The sequence below is a fragment of the Patagioenas fasciata genome, chromosome Z (assembly GCF_037038585.1).
Source record: "Patagioenas fasciata isolate bPatFas1 chromosome Z, bPatFas1.hap1, whole genome shotgun sequence".
NCBI classification, from domain to species: Eukaryota; Metazoa; Chordata; class Aves; order Columbiformes; family Columbidae; genus Patagioenas; species Patagioenas fasciata.
The window spans coordinates 69,242,562-69,255,755 of record NC_092560.1 but is presented as its reverse complement, the minus strand read 5'-3'; the positions used below and the strand labels follow the sequence as shown (position 1 = coordinate 69,255,755).

At 38.5% G+C, this 13,194-nt stretch overlaps 1 protein-coding gene across 5 annotated transcripts in view; it reads left to right on the top strand.

Moving 5' to 3' along the window:
• The window catches only part of PDE8B (phosphodiesterase 8B), a 78,679-nt gene that overhangs the window by 27,056 nt on the left and 38,429 nt on the right, over positions 1-13,194 (top strand). For 3 of the 5 annotated variants that reach the window (XM_065860452.2, XM_071802621.1, XM_071802623.1), the window contains exons 2-3: positions 7,608-7,667; positions 12,452-12,642. In XM_065860452.2, coding sequence (XP_065716524.1) covers positions 7,608-7,667; positions 12,452-12,642 — 251 coding nt within the window. Of the gene's footprint in view, positions 1-942; positions 1,307-7,607; positions 7,668-12,451; positions 12,643-13,194 lie in introns of those variants that run through there. The other 2 variants (XM_071802622.1, XM_065860454.2) reach the window with 2 other exon arrangements.

Genomic DNA, 13,194 nt, shown 5'->3' with positions numbered 1-13,194 from the left:
TTCTTGTTTCTGTAGATTTGCATGTAAAACTTTAACCAGAAAGCCCATTAAGGAATATGATTATTTTTCTTACAATCAATACTGAACTTAGAGTGAGAAAGACAGGATGTGTTGAAGACATAATTTTTTGAAAGAAAATGTTTGGTATCAAATGGTAATGTAGCATTTTATAATTTGATATCTTCCTGGATGTATCTTTTACCTATTAAAAATAATTTATAACACTTTTGTTATACTTTTTTGTGTGTTACATTAAACAAAATAATGGCCAAACCAGTGTCTTTTCTACTTGATTGTTCTACTTCCTATTACAATGATGTATTCATAAAGAAGATGCTACTAAAATGTGAACAGAATGCAAAATCCTAATACAATATTCTTACTTCAGCTGTCATTTTATATCAAGCACACATTTGTTATATTAGAGCTCATATAATTATTTTGCAAGTGTCAGCTTTCTTGTTCAAGGGGTTGCCTAAAATTGTTAGCAACTTGACACTGGTATATTTTGTCTTTCTCAATTCTTTCTCTCTTAAGGATGATCCAGTTTCTGTGACTTGTTTGTGCTAGCTGCCCTTTTTTCCCCCCTCTCTTTTCTCCTTGTCTTTCAGAGGTTTACCTGCATCCCATTGGTTTGCTTTTATTCCCTTACCACTGATTTTAAATTGAAACAGCAAGATTATACTATCACTACTGCCTGTAATTGCTTAAAAATACATTACTTACGTTGCAGAGGGCAGGAAAAGAGTGAGCAATAAAGAAACAAATCTGGGTTTTTGAATACTTACTTTTCTGTTTTCTTATTTGAAACACAAGCCAGGAAACCATGCAGAGTGGAATGACGATGAAGGAAGGATAGAAATCTTAACATCCGCTCCTGAAGCTGGCTCTGATCAGACCGATACTTGCAGCTTTTCACAGAAGCAGTTATAGGTGCAGACTCTGAGAACCAAACTCAAAGAACAGATTAAGCATCCGATACATTACCAATCGCGTGATTCACAGAAATTCAACAGCAGCTCTTTGATCCTTGGACTTTGAAATTTTTATGAAGACTTCTACTTATCTCCAAAACTGCTGCCAATCTTAGTTCTACTAAGATGTACGTTCTTGGCACATACCTCACACACTGAAGAATATATGGAATTCACAGCCGGAGACACTTCTATGGCAGGTCCTCTGAAGAACCCAATCAACCTGGTGTTCTCAGGGCACATGGGAAATGCAGGGACAACAGTGGGCTGGTGTATCTGGTATATGGTAGTCTATACCCAGCCAAGGTTGATTTCAAATGCCTTTCTCCCAGGTGAGTGCTCCCCCATCAGGTGAAGGCAAGGTTGGTGGGAAAGAGGGGCATGGAAAATGAAGTTAGACATTGCTTAAGGCTCCTTTTTTCAAGCACAGGTCACTGCAAAAAGAAAAGATTGAAATGGTCATGTGTGAGGGAGAGAGTGGATAACAGGAGCCTGACCTCATTGTCCAGAGACGAGGTAGTTATGGAAAGGAAGGTTCTTCTTCCCCTTGACTTTCTCCCTCTACTTCACAAATTTTCAGTTCCCTTGTCTACATTGACACAGTTTTAACTGGAAGTATTGTGAGGGCCTCATCCTAATTCTGCTTGCTTTTGCGAAGCACAAAGACCAGTTGCAGGTTTGTGAACTCTACCATTGAGCTAGGTGCATGAAAGCACACAGAGCCTGCCAGACCTACATGTCTTTGTGGATTTGGATCTAGTTCATTGCCTGTACATGCAGTGTTCGTGCTATGTGCCTGTGTGTGGTGTCCTGAGCTGAGGATCTGGGCCAGTTAGGTAGTTGTATGTGTGATTGCAATATAAGTAAAAGTCACTTTTTTGCTCCAAGGGAATTTTGAGGTTTATTGCTTGTGAACAAAATCTCATGTAGTATCCAGAAGAGGAGAATCCATTATGGGTCATGCATTTCACTCAAACATATGGGAAGAGTACACTCAAAACTACACAGTAAAATTTTCCTGTTGTATAGATAAGCTTTAAGAGATTAAATCCTTAAATCAGGGAATTGCTACACTGTATGAGTTAAAACTAAGAGGCAAACATATTGCAGACCTCCTAAATGAGTGCTAAATTAATATATCAAGGAAAATACCTCGGCTTATCTTAGAGTTTTGTAGCAAATCTTTTTAGTACTCTTCTTCGTTTAATATGCTGTAAAAATGGTTTTGATTTTGGGTTTTTATAGCATTAGCCTGTTTGAGGTGTTTTAAATAACACTTTCTTGAAAACAGAAAGCATTCTGAAATCTAATGGAAAATTTTGCTAAACCAAAAGACCCAAATTCCAAACAGTCATGTCCTGCTTGCCTCCATCTGGAATTGCATAATTATGGAGAAGAGAGGAGACAGTTTTCAAGACATTCCAGTTTCCTTCAAGAAAAGTTTGGTTCTGATTTTATTTTCTACAGTAATAACAGCTGTATTTATTCCCTAAAATGTGGGAAAATACCACTTCTTTGCAAGGTCTATGAAAATTCAGGACTGTATTCTTAATACACCAACGTTATCCTAAACATGTTATTACCTATCTTTTAAAAATGTTGTACTCTGCCACAAAAGACGAGGCATAGAAAAGAACGGGAAGAAGAGAGGGATTTGGCATTGCCAAACAGTGGAAGAGGAGCTGGACACACCCTGGTCAGGTGTGTTGTAGCAGGAAGATGAGCAGGACAACAGCTCAAGGCCAGGGATATTGGAGAACAGCTGTGAGTGCTGTGTCTTGTAAGGGAATCCAGGCAAAGCTAAAGACGAGTGTTGAGGTCATATATGGTTGCAATCCTTTTCAGGGCTGCAGTTTGGCCAGGGGAAAAATTCTATTTAAAGAAAAAAAAAAAAACAAAACAAAAAACATGGCAGGGGAAGGGATTTGAGCTTAAAAGTAGTGGTATAATCAAATGTGGAAATGGTAATAGCCAAAGGATATGCTGAGGTGTCAACCATCCCCAGCAATGTGGATGGGAAAAGCTGAGCTGAAGAGAAATGCAAATGAGCCCTAGCAAAGGTGGGGAGATGGAACCAGGGGAGCACAGCAGTGTGGTGACAGCTCAGAAAGAGAGTCCCATTACCCACTTACAAAATCAAAGGGACAGAGGTCTGAAAACACACTACAAAGGTGAGGGAAGGGATGCCTCAGTGTGGGAGCAACTAAGGGACAAAGAAGATACAGCAGGTAGTGGGAAGGAGCCTTTGGGGCAGAAGTGGTGTTTGTGTGGACCTTGGCATCTGTGTGATGTTCCCAACTCACCCATCTGTCCTGAGTCTCTCTAGGAGGCTGAACTCCCCAACAGCTTTGCTTCACCACTTGTCTCTAGTGGTTGTCTCTCTGGAAAAATAAAGAATTATACAAGATTTTGCTGTACTAATTAATATTTTTTTTACAGCGGTTATGTTACTAATTATTGGTGATTCATAATCTTCAGGGGCTGTAAGTCTGTAGGCATATGGGGGGGTAAAGATTTTGTATGGGTGACTTAAAACGGTGGAACTTCAATGATGTGATAAGTACCTTTTGAATAATGGTACTGCTATCACAGTGAGGTAATTGCTCATCACTGATTTACATAAAAGCAGAGGATTTAAGAAAGCAGTATTGACTTTTTCTTTGATTCTTTGTTTAATAGCTGATTCCTGTGGAAATCACCTAGGAGGTTAGAATGATCTGGAAGTAATATTGAGCAGCTTAAAATGTTAAAACAAAAATTTCTTCACTGTTTTTAACCTTGACTTCAGCAAAGCATTTGACACAGTCTCCCTCCCATAGCATCCTAGTTGCTAAGTTGAGAAGGTGTGGCCTGGACAATAGGGTAGTGAGGTGGATTGCAAACTGGCTTAAGGAGAGAAGCCAGAGAGTGATAGTCAATGGTGCGGAGTCCAGTTGGAGGCCAGTATCTAGTGGAGTGCCTCAGGGGTCAGTACTGGGGCCAATATTATCCAGTATATTCATTAACGATTTAGACGAGGGAATTGAGTGTACTATCAGCAAGTTTGCTGATGACACTAAGCTGGGAGGAGTGGCTGACACGCCAGAAGGCTGTGCTGCCATCCAGCGGGATCTGGACAGGCTGGACAGTTGGGTGGGGAATAACCTGATGAAATTTAACAAGGGAAAGTGTAGAGTCCTGCATCTGGGCAGGAGCAACCCCAGCTTCCAGTATAGGCTGGGGAATGGCCTATTAGAAAGCAGTGTAGGGGAAGGGGACCTGGGGGTCCTCGTGGAGAACAGGATGACCATGAGCCAGCACTGTGCCCTTGTGGCCACGAAGGCCAATGGCATCCTGGGGTGTATTAGAAGTGGTGTGGTTGGTAGGTCCAGAGAGGTTCTCCTTCCCCTCTACTCCGCCCTGGTGAGACCCTATCTGGAGTATTGTGTCCAGTTCTGGGCCCCTCACTTCAAGAAGGACAGGGAATTGCTGGAGAGAGTCCAGCGCAGAGGAACAAAGATGATTAAGGAAGTGGAGCATCTCCCTTATGAAGAAAGGCTGAGGGAGCTGAGTCTTTTTAGTTTGGAGAAGAGGAGGCTAAGGGGGGACCTTATTAATGTCTATAAGTATATAAAAGGTGAGTGCCATGAGGATGGAGCCAGGCTTTTCTCAGTGGCAAACAATGATAGGACAAGGGGTAATGGGATTAAGCTGGAACACAAGAGATTCCACTTAAATTTGAGAAGAAACTTCTTCTCAGTGAGAGTGACGGAGCACTGGAACAGGTTGCCCAGAGGGGTTGTGGAGTCTCCTTCCCTGGAGACATTAAAAACCCACCTGGACATGTTCCTGTGCGACCTCACCTAGGCATTCCTGCGCTGGCAGGAGGATTGGACTAGATGATCTTCTGAGGTCCCTTCCAATCCCAAACATACTGTGATACTGTGATACTGTAAGCTTTTGTTATTCCCAGGTGTTTGGTTTATTTATGATTTTTTTGCTTCGAACTCCGTGTAAGTTCCTCTGCTCATGGAAATCAGGGTTTTTTTTCACTGACTTCTTTGGAATCAGGTTTGTCTTCACATATTTTACCAGAAAAGTTTGTCATGAGCTACTGTATTAATTGATACAGGTTGCAAATCTAGTAGTAGTCCTTCCTGACAGTCAAAAAAATAATGAGATTTACTTAAATTGGAAATCATTGGCAATAAGATGTTCACTTACATCAGGAAATGAGCAGAGGTGTGATCGTGATATCACTAATATGCAACGTCCACATGGTCAGATTCTTCCGGGCCTTGGGAAGGTGTGGAACTAGATCCACAGGACATTTGTGAAGGACAGGCCTTCATGTCACTATTCTTGCTGTGCTTTGAAAGTGAGAAGTTAAACAGTCACTTGTACCCAAAGCAATTTTGGCATATAAATCCAAGGCACTGATTAAGCTTGTAAAACAAAACTCAGAACTCCAAGTCCAGGAAGAAGGATTTCAGACATACTTTTTGCTGCGTTTGAGGAGGATTATTAATTCTTCCTATGCTCAGGTTCATTACCAGTCTTAATGTGAGGGTCCCATCTTTTTCCATGCTTAGTATAAGTAATGAAGTTGAGCAACTTAGGGGCTCAAAGGTTATACATGGCAATTTTTCAGATAGAGCAGCACCTACTTTGGGGATCTCAGATTTTCTAAGCCTCATGAAGCTTTCCTACCGTTAGCAAAGGCAGGAACACCCAGGAACTGGGAGCGAAGCAGAGACAGAGGCCTTGATTTTTAGGCACTTCTATTCAGGTATTTTCTCTTCATGAGGCTGGCACAGAAATAGCGGGGACAGAAACCATGAGTCACAGTTGTGTGGATTTTTTGTTGTTGTTGTTTTAAAACACCCAGACAAAGAGAAGTGGCTGTCCTATAAATGAATCTCTTTAAAGGGACTGATAGACTTGCCTGCATTGATCTATGTCTTAGACACAATTACTCCATCTGGACAAAACAGAGTAATTAAAGCTGGATGTCCTCTGAAGTGGCAGAAACGTGGAAGACATTAATTTACAATGTCAGTTCCCTAGTAGCATTAATAAATGGATAATAAAATAATTATCTGTGTCCTGTCTTTTGTGAAGGAACCCAGGCTCTTGATCAATACATTCTGTAACAGTCTGAGCTGTGAATTGTAAAAAAAGAAGCTTTTGCACTGATACTGACCCAAGTCTGTTGTATTTTCTGTTCCGATACACTTACTGGCATTAAGTTACCTTTTGTTACGGCAAAAAGTGGGAGATGAAGCTTTTGTGTGAGAAAAGGAGAGGTTAACTACACTTACATTGCGGGCAGGTTTTGCTTTGGAAAACAGTGGCAGGCTTTGTAGTTTAATATTTTGAAGTACTGCCTGTTACCACCTTCTGACGTATGTTGTTGGGCTGAGAAGAATTGATGCTCAGTGATGCATGAAAGTCCAACATGTCAGTTGTAGCTATACAAAATACTACTGTCTCAGGAGCAGGCAAGGCTGTTAATACTTAACATGATATTGTATTGTCTAAGAAAAAATGTTCAATAATGGTAACTTCATCCATTTTGAATGTTTATACACATTTCTTTAAAAAACATTACATTTAAGAATAAGGTAATACCTGGACAAAGGGCTTGAACTAACGAGCACTGCAGAGCAAAATGCTGCAGAAAGGAGGCTCCAGGACAGCTGATTTTGTTGAAAATACATGTCTTGCAGGCTTTGACTTGCCTACGCCTGTCACCTGGGGTAACTGGTACCAGGAAAGCAAAGAATCAGCCATTTGGAGATTGCTAACTTGTAAATAGTCCTCCATATGCATGAGCGGAACAATATTTCAAGACTTCTCCTTAAGTACATGCACCTGTGGGAGGACATAAGTATTGTTCAGTTGCTTAACAACCTTCTGTGGCTAATGGTCTGAAGTGAAACAAATTAGTAGTGTACAGGAGAAATGTATCAAAATGTATCACGAAAAAAAGTTTTAAGATAGTCCAACTCCTAGGATATATGGCAACAAAACAGCCACAGCCAATGTTTCCTGACTATCTTGCAGTAGCTTTAGATTATGATGTGCTCTCATGTTTTCTAAAAATGTCTTGGCTCACATGGTAGTAATGTTATTTTCACACAAACTAAAGGCTATGGTTCTGGAAAACAATTTAAAATCTACAGTCCAAAAAAAGTCCTCTTTTCTGGAAAGTCACTCTTTTTCTAGCCAAGTCCATTAAAATACTATGATTGAATACATGTCACAAGACCTTTAATACAAATTCTGTATTACATTCAAATGAAGAAGGCAATTTTTGGCCAGAAAAAAAAAGAAAAAACCTTTCTGTGGTCTGAAGCAAAATGTAAGTCATTCCGTGTAATCAAGGTACTCTGAGGAAAAAGAGGAAAGGAAGTTGTGTTTCTTGTTTCCTCAGCAATTTTTAATTTGGAAACAAATAAAACAAAATTAGGAGCTTGGTAAGATATGGTCATAAAAGATACACTTCAAAGCAACTAAATCAAGGTTGCTAGTAATATGCCTGCCTGTCTTTGAGTGTCTTTCATGGTTCTGTTTGATCTTTCATTCCTGCATGTAAAATGCTATCTCATTAAAAAACAAACTGGAGAAAATATCTGTATTACTCTTCTTTAGCAGGTTTCAACTACAGAAGTACAGATTGGGCCCATGAGACTAATGCAAGATCCAATTCAGGTAAGATGCTCTTTCAGTTTCTTGATACAGTGCTAACATGTAAAGAAATTAAGGTTCAACTCCTAATAGTTAAGTATAATGTTTTCATTTTACTTGTGTAAAGACTGTCACATTAGTAATTGGTATTTGGTTTATCTGTTTGCTTGAGATCTACAAGTAAATTAAATTGGTAAACGAGGTGCTTAGACTTCCATTAACATCAAATCATTCCTTTTATATGTCCTGTTAATAGGAGCGTGTGTGCATGTGCATCAGTGGTGAAAATGCTGCGTCTCTGGATGTTAAAAGCTGTTCAGTTCTGAGATACCAAAGCAGAAAGCTCCATTTTGCACAACAGGACAGAGAACAGTGCTTTTACAAGTCACCAATCCAAGAACTCACACCACGTCCAACAAGAAAGGTTTAAGGTCCTTCATTTTAAGGACCAACAGCTCTCACTCATGCTTGCTTCTGTTTCTGTATATTTTGTTCCAGTGCCAGTAGGCAGAGGCCAAGCATTATTTTTTTTAGCTTATAATGAGTGTTAGAGCTCTCAGATTATAGGAATTTGTATAGTCCTAGTCTTTAACATTGCACTGGTGATACATCATTCGTTTGAGGTAACTTTTTGCATCACTTAACTCTGTAAAATACTGAGACATTCAGTCACCACTCACCTTTTCTGGGTTTGAGGTTTTTCTCTTCCAAATCTGGCTATGAGAGGAAAAAAACTACATGTGGAAGAAATGCAATTCTCAAGGAAAATAAATCACGTATATACATCATTAAGCTTCACATTTTTTATTTCTGTATTAAGCATTCGGTCTTGATGATGACTTGATATAATTGAACTGTTTGTTTCTATTGTAAGATGACTGTGAAACCATGGCTTCAGCAGTAGACTGGTCATTGGTTTTGCAAGGAATTTCGACACAGAAGTGTGGAACTCCTAATGGAAAAATGTTCTTCAGATTGTGATCATCTTCAGTTATGATGTCAGGATTTTACTTTGCAGAAATTGTATTTGCCAAAATATCATAGTAAAAGTGTTAGCTGGTTTAAGGGAAGATTTTTCATATAAGAGAAACTGTTGGGGTTTTTGTTTTTTGTTGGGTTTTTTTTTGTGTTGTTTTTTGGTTTGGTTGGTTTTGGTTTTGGTTTGTTGGTGGTGGTTGTTGTTTGTTTTTTGTTTGTTTTGTTTGTTTAGGGTTTTTTTTCAAAGTTGTTGACATTCTTCTTGGTATCTTGTCAGGTGTGGATGTTACTTTGTCCCTACATTACACAAGTGAGAATCTATGGTGCTACCATAGAAGACTTTAAGATAAGCAGACCTTAAGAAAAAACATTAACTGAAGAGTTTTCTGTAAAGACATGACCATACACTGACTTATTTACAGTAAAGGTAAAACATTTTGTGTAAACCCACCTCCTTTGTTTGTAGAACAAGCCACATTACCTCAGCTAATTTGGCAAGTATTGCACACATGCATGCATTTAAAAAAACGTGTGTTAATCTTTTATTCCATCTTGACAATAGAATTACGTATTTCTATGTGCAGTGCAAACAAGCTACTGAATATCACAATTTAAATATCTATTTGTGGATGCTTAATCATATTCACAATTTTCTGATAAGTCAGTTTAGCTTGTTAAAACAATTTTAACAGTGTTAATTTTATCCTGGTGTATGTTTTATGCTATTATTTGGCACCAGGACACCTGTGCTTACCTGGAAATGGCCTGTACTTTTTTTTTGTCCGAGACCTGACTTGAACTTGTGACTGTGACCTGCCATAAACCATCTAATAAATTCCTCACTGGACTTTATGACCATCTGTGTTGGAGGACGAATCTGGTTTGATTTGTACTAGATCATGACTGAGGTACTGCTGACCTAAAGGGGACAAGGGGAAGAGTCCAAAGCAAACCTACCAGCTCTGACACTCCAAACACCCTCCCCACACACAGCTTTGCACATTCACCCTGATTTTGTACCAAGCCTTGCAAATAGGCACGGTTTGGTTCTGAGACCTTAGAAATGACCATTGTAAAAGTACATGTAAACGTGCATTCTCTGGGGACACAGGAGAAAGATGGTTTTTATTAATGTTTAGTGCACATAAAAAAGCTGTCTTACCCTTTTGCAGAAGTGTTTACCAGGGCTGATAAAGGTTTGGATGTGTCCGCCATTTAAATACTGCATATTCTCCCCTCTTAGGATATTCAATGGCCATCATCTCATTCTTAGCATTGACACCAAACTCCTTTTGTCTTCTCATGATGATGATCTTCCCTGTTAAGCTGCAAACGAAGTATGATGATGTACAGCTTTTTACTGTTCCTCCATGCCAATTTGTGGTACAACAAGAGCTCATCCCTACTTAATTCAGAGCCACTGTGTGTTTTCCATCTTAAAACTGTCTTGCTGCATTACAACAACATACCACTAATTAAGTAACTTTATTTTTGCATCTTAAGTTTCTGTTTGTAGTTTTCTTGGTTTTGCTGTTGTACCCTATGTGTCTGTACTCATTTGGTGTCTCTTGGTTTTATTTTGAGCTCTGTAAAGCAAATATCTGTCCATTTTCTGTATTTGTATGATACACTGGGAACAAGACATCTAATAGTTGTGTAAAGCAAATACTTAGAAATACACTAGGAATTCCATTACATCACAAAAAATGTGGATATATCCGTAGAAGTCCACAGTGCATTTAAATAAGGGTAGTGCTGAGTAGAATTATTTTTTTACAGTAATACTGACAAATTATACACCAGAAAATAGCTACATGTTTTGCTTTGAGTTTGTTTGGGGTTTTTTTTTTGTCAATAAACAGAGACTGAATTCAAACTTCTCCTTGACTGAGTTGTTTATAGGGATTGTTCTATTTTTATCTTGACTTGAGAGCATATCTTGCAATATTACTTCTAGTTACAGTATGTTTTGATGGTTTATAGTAAGATTTATATAAATGTTAATGAGAAAGCATGGTAGTAATACTTAAGAAATCCTTTTAAACTTAATATTCTCGGAAGAATTCACATACTCATAATTAGCCACCAGTGGGAGATTAGGTAGTTTGATTAAGCTCCATTATTTTCCAGCAGCAACTGGGAATATTGAAAGAAGGAAGATATCAAGAAATGTGCCCTAAAAAGACTGTTTTCCGACCACATTGTGCCGATCAAGCTAGGAATGAAATAAAACTACTAGCAGTTGGAAGAAAACAGAAGATAGTATCAGAGAAAAGACTTCATCTGAGTATTCACAAAGTCTGCAGCTCAAGCTACGTCACTGTTTTCCAACACTTTGATATTCTTTCTAATAAATGGAAACTTCTTAAGTTATTTCTTAATATTTATGGAAATTCTGAGGATATAATTTACTCCCACTGATTAAGGAAACCTTGACACTGATTAACGAAACCTTGACTGATTTTTGTTTTGCAATAGTAACATTAGTTGATTTGTTTACTGTCTAGAATTCAACAACCCAGACAGCTCAAGATAAGAGAAAAGTTGTGGTCACCTTTTCTAGCTTCTAGACTGATACTGTTGAATTTCACATGATGACACCACGGACATATAGAGCGCACAGAGGAAAGGTTTTTGACTTCTCTTGTGGGCATTTGGGGCAAAATTTTACTTATTTTGCTCAGACAGGTTGTTTCAGTGAGGTCAGGGGATGACTTTTATTTGTGAAACGAGCAGGATTTTGCTTTATACATAGATTGTTGTCTAGCTGCTACCTTTCTGTGAATTTTGAATAGCTGTGGATAAACTTTTGACTTTTTGAGATCTTTCTTTTTCACAGCATATTTGCAATAAATTATCTTTTTTCTTTATCTGTCACATAGGTTGGCATGGTTAGTGATCTGTTGCTATGGTAAATATGTGCATATTGTGCAGGAGGAATCTACGTGGCTTGCATTTCTAGTTGTGTAATTTGTTCTCTGATAATCTATGTATTACACGACAAGCGTAAAAAAAAATGTTCTTTCCTAAAAGCACTATTTCTTTAACGCAAAAAGCATATAAACACACCTGTTTTCAGCCTATATTCTGTGTGTCAGTTAGCAAACAGACTTCCTACAGCATTGATTTGGTATTTAGAACAGTGCCTCAATGCACATCCTACCTCATCTTGTGTGAGCAATTCCTTAAGTGTTCAGTGGATGTTGTGGAAACTACGTCATATATTTACGTAATTAGGGATAATTCATTGCGTAAAAATTGTGATGTTTTAATCAGTTTTTTTTCTGTACTCAGCCCTCTCCATACCTGCTTGTCTGTTATTCTTTTCAGTTTTGAATGAATATGACTTAACTCCATTTTTTTTGTACATCAAAGGAGAAATAATGAATAAAACTGTTATATCAATGTTTTTGCCCCTGAAGAGTGATAATTAGGGACAATTGAATCTCAGACAGTTCATTACAGTTGAAAGTGGATGCAGCTGGGGTGGCCTGATGAGAATGGCAATTATGTTTGAACACTTACCTACCTGCTCTGGGTGGCTGCTGACTGAATTTGAACATAAGTTAGAAAAGACTCATCATCTGGTAGCTGGTTTTGTCCTAAACATCGATCACACACAGTTAACTGTTGATTAACTATGGATAATCACTCTGTCTATTAAGAAAATTGTGCTACTGCATCAGTTGTTTTACAATCTGTAGTTCAATCTTCCCACTTTCAAAGTAGACTCTATTTTTGGTATAGCAGAAGTGTCTGTTAAGATTTGCACCATTCAGAAAACTACTTCGTATGTTTAATGTGGTGCCACTGTTTTGCATGCTTTACAGGTTTTGCTGATCTTTGCAAAAGAAGATAACCAAAGTGATGGTTTCTGGTGGGCTTGTGACAGAGCTGGATACAGGTGTAATATTGCCCGGACTCCAGAGTCAGCACTTGAATGTTTTCTTGATAAGCACCAGGAAATAATTGTTATAGATCACAGGAACTCCAGATATTTTGATGCAGAAGATATTTGCAGGTAACCTAAAGGATCATATGCTTCTCTTGAACTTCAGAATATATTGTACAAAACCAAATCTCCTGATTTTAAAAACAATAAAATAAAATAAATAAATAAACAAACCCACGAAATTCTACTAAAATGGAAGTTTGGGGGCTGAGACCACAAGGTTTGTATATGTGTGTAGGAAGTGTACAATAAGAAAAATACACTTTTGGCAAGGTTAAATTGTAGAATTGTCTCTTCGTGTCATGGCTTCTATCAAGTGTAAGCCAGAGCTGTTGTGAAATTATTCCTTGCTGCTTGTGCCTGCTTCTTTCCTGGGTTAATGCTGCAGCAAAGTCTGAAGGCGTGGGGCTTCAAAGCAATGTGTTTGTTGGTCCACTGGATCAAGCACTGCCAGCTTTTCACAAAAGCTTGCATCACACTTGTGGTCCACATGACTCTTTCTTAGCAGTTCTAAGGTTTCAGCGAAAGTATACGTATAGCATCATAGAATCATTTCAGTTGGAAGAGACCCTCAGGGTCATCAAGTCCAGGCATAACCTAACTCTAGCACTAAACCATGTC